The sequence below is a fragment of the Manacus vitellinus genome, unplaced genomic scaffold, assembly GCF_001715985.3.
Source record: "Manacus vitellinus isolate BGI_N305 unplaced genomic scaffold, ASM171598v3 scaffold_56_pilon, whole genome shotgun sequence".
In the NCBI taxonomy this organism is placed as follows: Eukaryota; Metazoa; Chordata; class Aves; order Passeriformes; family Pipridae; genus Manacus; species Manacus vitellinus.
Window position 1 is genome coordinate 3,782,596 of NW_021940660.1, and position 14,415 is coordinate 3,797,010.

General features: G+C 39.6%; 1 protein-coding gene across 1 annotated transcript in view; it reads right to left on the reverse strand.

The window, feature by feature from the left end:
- SLC44A3 (solute carrier family 44 member 3) overlaps positions 1 to 11,027 on the reverse strand; it is a 38,324-nt gene extending 27,297 nt beyond the window's left edge. Inside the window, exons 1-9 of the mRNA XM_018081761.1 lie at positions 10,958 to 11,027; positions 10,748 to 10,855; positions 7,940 to 8,082; positions 7,222 to 7,358; positions 5,717 to 5,810; positions 4,187 to 4,356; positions 3,541 to 3,630; positions 2,757 to 2,881; positions 1,462 to 1,648 (exon numbers count right to left, since the gene is read on the reverse strand). Coding sequence (XP_017937250.1) covers positions 1,462 to 1,648; positions 2,757 to 2,881; positions 3,541 to 3,630; positions 4,187 to 4,356; positions 5,717 to 5,810; positions 7,222 to 7,358; positions 7,940 to 8,082; positions 10,748 to 10,855; positions 10,958 to 11,014 — 1,111 coding nt within the window. The 5' untranslated portion in view covers positions 11,015 to 11,027. The remainder of the gene's footprint in view (positions 1 to 1,461; positions 1,649 to 2,756; positions 2,882 to 3,540; positions 3,631 to 4,186; positions 4,357 to 5,716; positions 5,811 to 7,221; positions 7,359 to 7,939; positions 8,083 to 10,747; positions 10,856 to 10,957) is intronic.
- Between the last annotated feature and the right edge of the window lie 3,388 nt (positions 11,028 to 14,415).

The following is a 14,415-nucleotide window of genomic DNA, read 5'->3' on the forward strand; positions in this document are numbered from 1 at the left end:
CATCTCAAAAGAGTATCCATGACACCTAAATCAAAGTGCATCAGCTTGACTATTTAGTCAGGAGGAACAACTCACAAAGAGACTGCAGGTTGGACTTCTGGCTGTGCTAGGTCTGACCCTTTCGCAGGATAAACAGATTATCAGCCAGCCAACTGCTTCAAGCAGCCATTTCTGACAGACAAGAGCTACTCAGGAAAAGGCAGCAGAAACAGAGACTTGCAAACCTGCATGAGTCTCCAATGAAAGATGGAGAGAAACAGATCCCAGTCCAGCCCAATGGTTGAGTGATTTGCAATGTCAGCAGGGACTCAGACAGATTCTCATGTTACAAGTCAATTGGCTCTTCTATAGAGCCAGAATTAACAGGGTGAGATGAGATGGAAGCTGTTGTGATAGGAGTGAGCACAGCCAGCTTTGTCAAATGGGCTCAGCTATAGAAAGGCTGGAGGCTTTTCTGGCCCAACAGGAATCTGTAAGCCTGTACAGAGAAGTTACTGCAGCCCCTATATCAAGGGGTGGTGGAAACAAAACAAAGACACAGAAGCATTTGAACAGTTAGGCTGCATTTGGTTTTCCACACAGAAATCACTGCCAACTTTCAGAAAAGAGAAAATCCATGAACAATGGTGTCTATCCACACAATTCTTCAATCAGCTCCAGCCCAAAGTACAACAATTGGCTCCTAACAGTGGCCCTAGAAATTTAAAATGAAAAAATACCAACCCCCAAATCATAATGCTTTCCATGTACAAAGGCTGATGCCTACATGTGGAGTTATCCCCAGAGCTAAGCAGAGTTTAGCTTCACTACTTTGGGTGATGTTGCACAGAAGGACAACCTCTCCTTCACTTGGGTGGCATGATGCTGGGCCAAGGCAGCATCCAAATTACCCTGGTTCAATCAGTGACAGATCTTACAGTGGTATATGCCTCAGTAATACAATTTCCATACTAAAAATCTGTTCTTGTGGATCTTTCATTGTGGATGATTCTTTCCACCTCCCTTAGAACTGCAAGAACCTCTGGATTAATCCAAATTCTGTTGCGCTGCTCTAAATAACAACAGCAGTTGTTACTGCTCAGAAGCAACGTTCTACCTCTGACAATTCAACACTGTTCACCTCCTCTGACTATAAACATTCGCATTTCATAACAACTGCACTAAAATCTGTCTCCTTCCTCCAGCTACTTTCTCCATTTAATTACACCAAATATATACTGTATCTACAACAATCTATTCATAAATTAACTGAGAAAGAACAAAACTAAGGTCTACATACAGAAGCAAAATGGCAATGTAGAAGACTCCAAAAAGTCGGAAATAAAATAAAATTAACAAGTAACTCAGCTGTGTAAATGCTAGCCCACATTTTGTACACTAACACCAAGAGGTCCCACATTTCAGAACTGAACTTAGGAAATGTACAGCACTCAGTCAAAAACATGGAAAGCATATACTTACCTGCAGTTCCTAAGCTAAGTAGTACAGCAACCCAAAATACCCAGAACACAACAAGAATCAGAAAGGTCCAGAGTGGTTGGAACAGGAGGAAAGGAATTCTGCCAATGATTTTACCAACAATTCGAAAGAGCTGCACAGTGAACCGAAGCCTCTTTCTTAGTACAAATATAAGGGAAAGCAGAACAACCTGTTAGAAGAAATAAAAAGACAAATTGTTGGGAGTTTTATCTTAAGAAAATTATCCGAGTGGAATCGGAGTGGCCAAATGTGGGATCGGGGGATACAGATTTCACAAAGACACAACAGCAAGGCATTTTACACAATCTTACTGCACATTGGAAAATCCTCCTGAGACACTGCCTATATTCTCAAAGAGACTGTGGATTAAAATCTGTTTTTCTGAAATAATTGCTACTGGTTTTTTTAAAACAAAATAATATTCAAAACTTTGATTAATCTCATGGAAAGCTCATAACTTACAGAGGATATGTAAAAAAAAAAATCTGATCTGTGACACATTTATATTTGTCACTGTAAATTGTCAGACTATTCATACCTGGTGAATTCCAGTCTATGGATCCTACTCTTCTTCAAGGAAACAGAACAATCATTTTGACAAATGTCTCATGAATTGCAAATTGACTGTATCCTCACATTGAGCAATGTCTCCTTTAATATTGCAACACCAGAGTTAAAAAAATCACTTTAAAAGCTGCAAGCCACACTTAAATTTTCTGTTGTAAAACAAGGTCAGTGAGAGAAAAACAGAATTTAACCCCACAATTTGAGGTCTAGACACTGCTGCCTGTGTTTCACTGCCCCTTTCATTGTCTAAAAGAGCTGCCAGCCCTTTCTCCTACTGACAGGGTAGGCTGAATCCACAGATCTCACGTTCATACTGAGCCAGTGCTTTTCTGTTCAATCAACATGATTCTCCAGTGAGCTGATGCAGAGAAAAATAGGGATGAAACACAATTCTTGCATTTTTACACCACCAATGCTAACGCTGTTATATAGGTTTGAAGTGTGGTAGAGCCTTGTGCTGACAAACAAGTTTCACAACAAAGATTTTTTATGGTTTTGGCAGGGGTGTTGGAACTAGACAATCTTTAAGGTCCCTCCTAACCCATTCTACAATTTCATGATTATATTTAAATGCATGTAAGCAGATCTTAGAATTTATTCTCATTTGCAAATCTGAAAGGAACAAGGAATTATTTTTACTGCTGCAGAACTGCTGTAGTTCAAGTTTTCAAGTTAGAGACTGCCATTGCTTAGGATAAAATGCTACTTACGGTAACTATTGTTGAGAAGATAGCATATCCAAGTAGAAACTTTACATTTTCTTTTTCTGTTTCCAATTCAGTGCTGGGATCATTCCTGTAGTCATAATAGAGCCACCAGAGAACACCTGAGACAACTGAGCAGACAAGAGCAGCATGAAGGTGGGCAGTGCTCCCCAGGCTGCAGCACGTTGCTGATGGTGCCTGCCTGGCCTCCCTCCTCAGCCCTTCTGCCTACCCCGGCTCAGCTCTGAAATGCTGTCACTCAGCAAAGAGAGGCACAGCATCCGTGATCACAGAGAAAATTCACATGATGGTCTGTCAGTCTGAGGTAAAACCACAGCAGAACATTGGGGTTTTTGCAGTTATCCTGCAGCTCAGGCATGTAATTTCATCATGGAGATACAAAGCTAACTTTCATGGAATAACAAGCTTTAGCTGGCTGCATTCCTATACTTCTCCCTTTCTAAAGCAGGCAGCATAAAGCCTCACTAAACATTCTTAGAAACAGTAGCATTTTCATAACTGCATTCATCTGCAAAAGAAATGGTGTTTCCAGACATCTATAAAAACAATAAACATCACCATCATCCCAACACTCAGCAGCTGGAACAGCACAGCCAGATCTTGGCACCAAAAAGCAGCCAGGCCTCAGCTTGGAAATGGCTATGGTGAGCTGAAGGTTACTGAGGATGGCCATGGAGAAAAAGCATAGCTGTTTGTTCAGCTGCCTCTCCTTCAGTTCAGTGAGGTGATCCATTTAACTAAGCATATGCTAAACAGTAGATATACTTACACAGCAACCCAAATACAACCAGCGCAATCAAAGTATGGACCAGAAGCGTCCGAATGAATCTGAAGGCTAAAACCAGTATAAAAGAGAAGGCTGAAAAATATACAAAGGAAGTTTAATATGAGTGTTACAACCCATTTAACTTAACCCTTTTTTACTTTAAATATAAATTCCAGGTTCTTGCAGAACTTGGGCTTTTATTTTTAAACAGTGGTCTCGAAAGCAACAGCATTTACTAAAGCTGGCAACCTTTTTAACATTTAAAACACACAGTTACCTGTAACTTAACTAATAAGGAACTTATAGCTGATATATTTAACAATGGGAAATAGATTTTCAATTGTATTTTGTATAAGATTTAAGTTCAAATGTTCATGCTGATATAATTTTTTCCACCAACAATTTCTTACAGTACCCTGAAATGAGGTATATGGGCATATCACGGAACACAGAATCTGATATTTCATCAAGCTGAATTTCACCAGTCTATTAAATGCCTCCTGATAAAACACAAACACTCTTTCTTAAAAACAACTCTGCCCAGAAAACGTGAAAAAAAACACTTTTAAGTTAAACATATAAAGTTAATAGGAACATTTGAAATCCCACCTTTTAACTGAATATTATTATTCACTGTTTATAACCTTACCTAGTGCGAGGACACTCAGTCCTATCACAGTATCTCTTCCTGCCAATATTCCACTCAGAATTCGGTGAAAAACATCCATTTCATTAACCATACTTATTAAGACAGATGCATATTTGGAATAGCATTCAGGATTTTGTGGAACACATCGATTAAATAATGGAAAGGATTTACTGGAAGGTTAAAAACAAAAATGGCAAAAAAATTAATTACTGGACAGTTTCAAATCCACAGAGATCCATTCCATCATGCTCCACAGAGAGTGCTGTTAGAAATGGTAGTTTTATGTTTCATCTGCAAAATAAACTCCTAATAACATCATGCCTGCTTCACTGATCAGAACAGATCCACTCGAGATCAGTCTGGGGAAAAAAAGATTGACTATCTCAATCACCATCACCAATAGCTCCTATCCCCATTCTAGTCTGGCTTCACTTCCTTTGCTCCCATGTGTTTATATAAAAATGCTAATTTATGCTAATTTATGCTAATATAGCCATAACCTATGTTGTTATAGATAGTTCTAGATCACAAACACTTTGTATTGTTTTTATGATATATAAGCATTCTAAAAGCCACATCAAAACAATGTTTGTAAGATACAACTAACACCCCAAATATTTATGTATAAAATTATTTGGCACTCCCAGACAAGCTTCTTGTACATATTTATTGTCCCACTTTGGCAATGCTGCACTACAATGGTCAAAGACAAATTAATACCTAAAAAGGAGAGGTCAAGTCATCAGCAATTAAAAACTACTCTGACTAGCTTTGCTTCTGCAATGAAATATTACTGTGCAAGATTAATAACTTTGCTGAGTTTCCTGACAATCAAAAAATAGCCTACAAAGTTGAAGAAATAAGTAAAACATGCCATATTTTTTCCTCAATTTACACGCTCTCCTTTGATCCACAGTATGTAATGTTTTTATGTGTCTCCTGCTCTCTTCTGTTCTCTTTGTTCTTCAATTTTCTCTTTTTCAGAGCAGATGACAGATGACTTAGCTCTGCAAACATGGAGATTCCAATTCTTTGCTGTATTTTCACAGCACAGTGGAAATTAAAATCATGGGTTTAAGAATTTTGCCTCACAAATGCCAAATTATAAAGACAGAACCATCCATAGACCTGTGCTTCAAGCTAGCTGGCTATGAAATTATTCTGATGGAAATTTCTGTGTTCAGGATAAGCAGCAAGGCCCAAGATCACAGTCCCTCTTCCTTGGCATTGAAGAAGAGAGTGAAAGTCTGTGCAGGAGGTAAGTTGTTCCTCATATGGAGTGCTTTTCTCCTGATTTGGAAAGGAAAACACACTAAAGGGTAGAGGAATGGAGGGAATGCAGTCCTTGTTTATTCCGTGGGACAGGACACTGGCATGTTCACAGGCACATATGAAACATGTACAAAAATAAATAAACAAAGCAAAACCATCCTGACTATAAAGCATCAAGTCAAATACCAAATGTCAGGAAATAATCTCTAAGAAGCTGTTCAAACTCAAGGATGTTGTAAAGCACCCTGTAATTCTTACCTTGGTGGAACTGGCAGTGTGGGACACAGCTGAGCTGCCTTTGAATTCTGCGTGTAACTGGAAACATTCAGGTTGTAAATGCAAAGAAAAGAACCTAAAAAAAGGAGGGGGAGGGAAGGAGAAGAAAAACAAAAAGGGTAATTTATTATTAGTAAAAGTTTTAGAGAAAAACACATTATCAATGAAGTTTTCTTTATACTTCTGGTTTGATCCCTTAGCAGGCCATAATCATTCCTGATATTCCAGAGGGAATGTAAGTAACAAATTAGTTGGGTGAATCTAAAGCAACCTCTGCAGATTCTTTTGCCTTCTAGACTTAACTATAGTTGCCACTTATCTTCCTGGAGAGCAGGCACACTGTTTATTCCACAATGCCATACTTGGCTATTAATTCTTGCTCATTAGGATAACAGAAAAATCTAAAATGACAGAAGCTACAGTAGAACTAGGCCTCTCATAAATTAGAATAGAATCTATATATATCCAGAAACATGTTCTGGGCTCCAATCAAAATATTACCAGGTACTCTGCTAGTAATACTCTGCTCCATTATAAAACACTTCTGGGTAAGAAAGGCTGGATACATCCAAGCCATTCAAAATACACGACTTCCCTCTCCCTTGCAGTAAACATGCAAACAGTAATTATATTTAGTTACACTGAAAATACTTATCTAATATCACAGGTGTTTATAGCTTTCTGGACACACTAAATGATGTCAAACTACCCCAAAATTAAATTAAAACAAATGTTGTCTATTTAAATAGCAATCCCTGCCAAACAAAACAACAAAGAATAGAATACTGACTTCCAGTAAAAATAGTCACTCATACTCATATGGTCTGCAGTTTACACATACTCCACAAAATAAAGGTTAGGCTACAGATTATTTTATTTACATGCTGGACATGCCTCTCTTGCACAACAGCTACTTCTGACATCATACTCATCTTGAACAGCAGAATCAAATACAATTCCTAGGCATGTCTTGGTTTTCGCTGGGAAGTGAGTGGCTGCATGGTACTTAGTTGCCGTCTGGGGTTGAACCACAACAAGGTGAAATAGCAAACCTTGGGATCTAAAGTGGATGAAACCACTTGTTTAAACCCCTGGAAATTAATAATTCCACCATAATTTTAATTCTGTTTAAAAGAACTGATTGGACAAGTTTCTGAAATAGCAAATGAACTCTGTTCTTCTACTGGCACCCCCACCAAACTTCACTAGTTCATTCTCAGCAGCCAGTTTCCTGCTGTGTAATCCCAGCAATTTGCAGGAATTAATCAACAGCTTTCGAATTTGCATAAGAGAGCTGTAACATTTCTAGAAACTATGGCTTTGAAATAAAGCAGAAACAAGACATTTTATTTTCTGTGGTCATGAACTTTTCAGGAAATTAATGGTAAGATATGACTCCCTAGCGTAGGAAACATAAGAACAACAAAGTGAAAGCTGTTCAGCTGTTCTACAGATACACTAAGGTATTCATATTCCCTGTAGCACACCATTATTCCTTGCAAAACTCTGAAGATCTTCCAAAGAGTTGAGTTGCTCTTGTGGACAACTAGACACGCACAAGCAAAGTGAACTGATTTTGTGGCTTTGCATTTCCAGGTTGCATGAATTCAGAAAGAACACATACCTAGAAAGAAAAAAAAGATCCTCTTTTCAAAAAACAAGCTTTCTGAGGTTTATAGGTTTAAATTCTGAGCCTTCTTTCCATCTTTTTAAACTGCTACAAAGCAAATGAAACTTTTTCCACATCCAGTCAAAAAAATGGAGCTCAAAGTCACAAATTAGGAAGCAATGTGAGAATATGCTACATTTTTGTACTTCATATTATGTTCTTATATGGGATCAGAAGCTGACAAGGTGGGTGCCATTCTACAAGGACTCAAAGGAGTTAGTGGAATGACTGGGAACTTCAACATGCAACTTTCTTAAGTACAAAGATTTGCTGTATAGAACGACTGCCTCTTTGGCTGAAGTCCCATTTAAGATCCTCTTTAAGAAGGCGACAGCATAAAGTATAACTATGTAGCACATCTTCATATTCTATCTAAACTTTTTAATTTCACTCACCATTTTGCACCATTCCCACTTTTTTCTTGTCTTTCAACATAACGATGTACAGATACACGCATACGCTTGACAAGTAGAAAATATGTAACTTATTAAGTTCTCAAATGTTTGATTTATTTAGACATTACCTGATGTACTTACTTTTTATTAGTCATGTCCTGTCCAGAAAGCGGTGCCCCTTTTACAGGAGCATTCTTCCTACCACATATGTTCCCAAAGCTGTCATATCCAAGCACAAGTCTTTCTGCAGCACCAGCCATCACAGCATAGCCAGTTATAAACATCTGTTAAAATATTTTTTAACATGAAATCATGCTATGATAGCTTTTCCTTTCCATTCAATAAATACCCCTTTTAAGCCATACATTTTTGTCTTGTGGATGAAAACAGTTCAACTTAAAATTCACCCTCTGCACAAGGCCAGACCAAGTCAGATGGACAGGTTTAGCCCTATTGCTTCCTTAGAGCTGTTCTTCATCTATTGTTGAAAGTATATAAATTAAGCAGAGTAACACAGGAGAAGAAAGATAGGAGTCCTGATTAAAATAAGAGGAAAGCATTAGTAAGGTGCTAGACATGGTCTCTACTGAAGTTCATGTATGTCACTAGGCAAGATTCCTCAAATGGTGATTTTTCATGTGCTCACTGCATCTTATTTTACAGGGTGACCTTCGGGACACACCTGGTCAGTATATCTGCAGAAATGTTGAGCCCTTGAAGCTGCTAGTGAATTTAATCACAGGTGTTTTTAAAAACAAAGTATAATCAAAATGCAGGTTACCTGAAATTTGAGGAAGAGACAATCTTTAACACATGAAAAACTTGGAGAGAGACATACTGTGCACTTGGGTGACACTGCCGTGACGTTTTAGTTGTTTTGCTGTCAGATCAAAGTTCTAGTAGATCAGCTCCATGTAAACCCCAGGGGCAACTAAGCACTTCTGTTGGCCATGTAGCAGCAGTCCTTAGTCAATATGAAACACCTTGTCTAGGAATGCAGCGTAAACCTTCCTATACCCCATGAGGGCCAAAACAATCCTGGGAAGGAACCTTTCCAAGTGCCAAAAATCAGCAATTCTTCTGTGAAGCTGATGAAGTCCTGAGCACTACTTTACCCAAAGGCTTACTAACAGCACTCTAGCTATTGAAGGACTCGGTGATTCAATGTTCTCCTCTGTCCCATGAGGTGCAAACCACATTTCACACGCACCAAGGACAATACACTGACCTCTGGGGCTACGTGCCAGCTGCTGGCAGCAGCAAAACTTCTCAGTCCTACATTAACTACTACTAGTTTGCATGGATATGGAAGAAATTCTTTACAGAGAGGGTAATCAGGCATTGGAATGGGCTGCCCAGGGAAGTGGTGGATTCACCATCCCTGGAGGTTTTTAAGATGAGACTAGATGTGGCACTTTGTGCCATGGTCTAGTAACCACAGCGACAGTGGATCAAGGGTTGGACTTGATGATCTCAGAGGTCATTTCCAACCCGGCTGATTCTATGATTCCATGAATATTGGCTGTGCTGGAGACAGATTGCACATATCAGATCCAGCACACCTGCTTTCTTCCTTAAGGTTTAGAGCTTTATTTGTTTTTCTAATTTTAACACTCGTGACTAAAGATGGGATCTGGGCAAAAACTGAGTCTCATACACAAAGATGTCAGTATGTACTTCCTTACTCCCCAGGGTAGTCTCATTTTTGCTTATAGTAGACTCTTATTTTACAGTCTGACTAGTTCAGTCATTTTTTTAAATTATGACTGCATATTAATGTCTCAATATGGACATCTTTGTAGATGACATACTACTTCTGGATGTGATTTTTTACAATAACAAAATATTTCCAGATCCACTTTGTTTACATAGCAAGGATTTGTTAATAATTAAATTGTTCTCAGCAGGAAAAGGAGAAATGAGCTGCCACTGTAACTCAACTGAAATATGCTTTCAGAAAAATTCTGGTATACCTTCTAAAGATGGACATTACAGATCCAGTGGGTACAGGTGAATTTTTTTTAAAGTGCAGAATGCTGGATACAAGCCATAAATACTAGTAAGTAATAGATATCTGTATGACTGCTGGAGGCGTGTGTCTACATGGCAGTGATAAGCACTTCCACAGAGCTATTACTGTAGTTTCATTTTTTTTTCATTGTGTGAACAAATTAGCATCATTAAATCTTTTAAAATATTTTAAAAAGAAGATCAAACACAAGAAAACAAATACATGTATGCAATAAGCTATTTCACAGAAACTGAGCAATAAAAACAGTGAGAGAAAACAAAGATTGGAAATATTTACCATCTGCCAGGTTTCATTTTTGGCATTTCCTCCACTGATCAAAGCACCAAGTATTAAAAAACCCTATCCTGCTCACAAAGTTCAGCCTCCATTTATGCAGCCTTCAAAATGTGTAGGTATAATTCTGCATTAGCTTCCATTAACAGAGTTACTAGGAATGGAATTAAACAGTGTGTTTACAAAAATCCTCAGTAGACTCGGACATATCACAAAAAAACCCACAAACTTGCACACTTGAGAAAGACAAAGCCTGTTCCCAAAAGCTTGTATGCTGTTCTAAGCACAGGTCAGACTGACTTAATGTAGTATCAGATGGACACGTTGCAAGATAACAAGACTACAATGTATGAAATAAGTAGACATAAGAACCCAGTCAGAGCCCAGATTGATTTACAAAAAGAGAATTCTAAATAATCCAGCCCCATGTATACATAGTATCAAAAGCATATGGGCAGTACTTAAAACTGTCTGTGTGAAAGACATGACAATAAAGCACTGCACCACTGCAAAGGTCAGATCTGTGCCAGTGCAATCCTGCGACCTGTGCGCATCACAATTTCAGTTTAGATTTAGTATAACACTATGCTGAACTCCATGAACTTTAGATCTGATTTTTTTCTTTCAGAAAAAAGCATGCTTACCAAACCAGCCCAGAAGAGACAGAAGAGGAGCAGCCAAAGAGTGTCTGTGCACTTTCTGTAAATGACTGGTCTCCATTCCTGTAGTTCAGAAGCGTTATCCCCAGAGTCCTAAAATGAAAGAAAAGCCAAAAAAAAGTACAAAACAAACTTCCTGCGAAATTAAACCAAGTTCCAAAGGGCGGAGATTTCAGAAGAAGCATAACCTCGCACTTTAAACGCCGAACACCTGGCAGCTCTCCTCCCGCAGCTGCTGCGCAGCTCACCCATAGCGCGGTGCGCCGCCCCCGGCCCGTACCCAGCCCCGCACCGCCCGGGGCAGGGCGGGCTCCGCCGCGGGCCCCGCTCTTCTCTCCGCCCCGCCGCTGCCCCGGCCTGTCGCTCCGGTCCCGCGCCCACCTGCCTCGGCCCGCGCCGTCATGGCCCGCTGGCCGGCGGCCCGGCGCGAGCCGGCTCGGCGGGGAGGCGCTGCCCAGGGCTGGGCACAGCGCCGCGGGGCCGGGCCGGGCCGGGCGGCGGCACCTCCGGCGGCCCCACCCCCGCTGTGGCCGGGCACCGCCAGCTCCGGCCCGGCCGCTCCTCCCGGGCGGCCCGCGGCGGGGCCGCTTGCGCCGGCGGAGGGAGCGGCATTGGCGCCCCGCGGCTCGGGCGCTCCCTCAGCCGAGCTCCCGGAACGGCGCTCGGGGGCACCGTCACCCCCGGGGTCCCGGCCAGAAGGACGGGGCCGCCTGCAGCTGCTCTACAGCCGCAGGTTTACACATGGCCCCCGGCCGGGGTGGGAAGTTTATGTTTCACAGTGAATTAGCTTCTTTCTGGGAATAACTGAAGATTTGTTATTGCCAGCACAAAATGGGGCCTGTTCGTGGTGTAAAGCCCGCTGATATTGGTACCCACTTGGCTATTCTGGCTGCATTATCGATATACAGTCAGTCAGAGATCCTTTTCAGCCTCTCTCTGTTGTTTGTACAGTTACATTACACTGACAGACTATGTTAGTCTATAATTACCTCTCATCGATGTCCATGTGAATTTTGCATGCACAGGAATAACCTGTAATAACAGCAATAACACTGACTTAGGTCAATGCTTGTAACTTTAATGGCCAAGGAATGCAGAAATTATTAGCCACTTTTAATATGTTTTCTCAGTGCTGTGCATTTTTATTTACATGTTTGCTAAATTCAGCTCAATAACCTAGAAAAAATTACTAATTGAAAGGATATTAAAAGCACGGTTTTATTTTCTTGCTGACAGTCGGTGGAAAAAAAGTCCTCCTTACGAAGTAATGCAACATCTGCAACTGCAGTAAAATTGAATTAAATTGAATATATTTTGCAAAACTATTTAAGAATTGGTCCATCTTGTATAGGAGACAGGGCACTAGGCTGGTTTTGCTTAGGGGGGAAAAAAAAGAACATATTCCAATTCTTCAGAGAAAATGCAGAGTGAAACCTTGATGACAAACTAGCATAGATGGAAATAAATTGGTAATATCACAAGCTGGATTTAAAAGAAGAACGAATCTTTGCCCCAGAATCCTTCTAGTCTGACTGCAAATAACTACATTTTCCTGCAATGCAATGTTTTTGAAATTGACATTTTAACTGACTTAACAGAACTCAGTACAATTCTGATTTAAATTTACACATGCTCCCTTCACAAGAAGTGGTTCTGACAAAATGGCAGGAAAGATTTCTAAAAGCTCTATGTCTTAAAAAGGGTTTATTAAATCATTTAGTTTCCAGCCAGCTCGTGGTTCTTGTCTTTATCAGCATTCTGTCTTCTAATGCTCATTATTCATCAATTTGTTGAGAGTTTTCATAATTTGTGTGACAATTAGAATAAAATTCTAAAACTGAAGAGGTAGTTCTGTGCTTTTAGAGCCTAAATAGAGAGAATAACTCTTCTTTCAAATTGTGCTATTGCCCTTTAAAAATACGTGGTAAAAGACATTTTCCCTTGAAATACACATGTGAAGTTTCACGTGAAATTTAACCTTTTTTTTTTTTAACAGGAGAAGTTCAATATTTTGCTTATATCAAGAAAAATAACCAAAATTATTAATAACCTTTAACCTAGACACAAGGAGTATTCTGAGAGAGAATCATTAGCTGATTAAGAAAATCATTTAAAAAGAACAATGTCAATGATGAAGTCAGATATTAGAATCTGATGACTTGCTGTCATCACATGCTAATATTAGCATTTCTTCTTGATCTGGCACTTTTTGAATGATCCTCCTTAAGCTTTGCATTACATTCCTACTGTGAATAAAGGAAAGGAGCAAGTGGAACAAATGTTTTTTAATAAAATCCAAATTCCAAACAAATTAAGTTCATGTAAATACACCAGAATCAGCAGTAAGGCCTGATTTTACCAAGCAATATCAATCATAATTCTTGTATTTCTTCAACTAGTCTAGGAAAAGTTATCTAATAAATGACAGAAAATAGCTCACGATTACAATAGGATTTTTTTTTGATTTTAAGTTAAATATTTTAATTGTTGTAAGTTGTTGGTTTTTTTCCCTGAATTTCAAACATGATCAAATAAAACATTTATTCCACTCAGCAGCAAATGAGTACTTTTCTCGTGTGTCGCTAGGTGGGGCTCCGCTCCCTGTTTCGAGCCACAGCACGCGCAGCACTCGGGGTGGGTGCGCAGAGGCTGCCGCTTTTGTTAGCCAGTAGTCACAAATGAGGACATGCTCCAGTTGAAGAAAGTACCAGGCAGCAAGGCTCTGATCGGATAACGGATCCAAACGTCCACATCCAAAAATGTAATACCAAAAACTCTTGCTTGTTTTTTTTGTTTTTCCAATTCTGCGAAGTTTTGCCCACATTGCCAAGATCAATTTTAAACTTTCTGTCTTACCACTTTCACAGGATAGAGCCCGGTTCTGCAGCTGAGTCACTCAAGCAATTGGTGAGGAGCAGGGAGTTTTATAACTGACATTTTGTAGAGTTGATTCAGTTTAATCTGAAATAGAAATGAGGTAAAAATGAGTTCTGAAAAAAAAGAATGCTGGATTACAAAATTAATTACTTAGCCATAAAGTTGTATACTGGCTTGTGCTCTCTCTCCATGGTGAGAAGCCCAGGCTGGTGCCTTTGGTCTCAGTCTCCTGGTCTACATGCACAAGATGCCAACTTTCTAATATGGTTCATTCTTGTATCCAACTACAGCCACTGATGAGGGTCCACGTTCACTCATAAGTCTTCACTGACCTTTCAAGTATTTTCTTGTAAAGGAAAAAAAATTATTTACAATCCTGGAGTACCCAGGAACTCATAGCGATTTAATTGTGTTTTAAGACATTAACCATTCAACCTGCTTAGTGTGTTGTGATGGGGCAACCACAACAAGGGAGATTAACATTTACACATTCAACACTAGTTATAGTTTTTAGAAGTGTTATAGTTTTTTTACGTGTTAACCATCTTCAGACGTCTATCAGCATCAGCAACAGAAATACTGCAGCAGTGAAACGTCATGGGCATTTTTCTCTGGTTTTTATTCTTTGTTTTTCATGAAGTCACACAGAACATACAGAAGAAGATCAAACATGAACTCAAGCTTCCTGACTCCAAGCCTCTACTTTAATCACAAAGTTCTTATTATTTCTTATGAGTGTGGTGTTTGCTCACCGAGAATGAATCCTGATGCTGTCT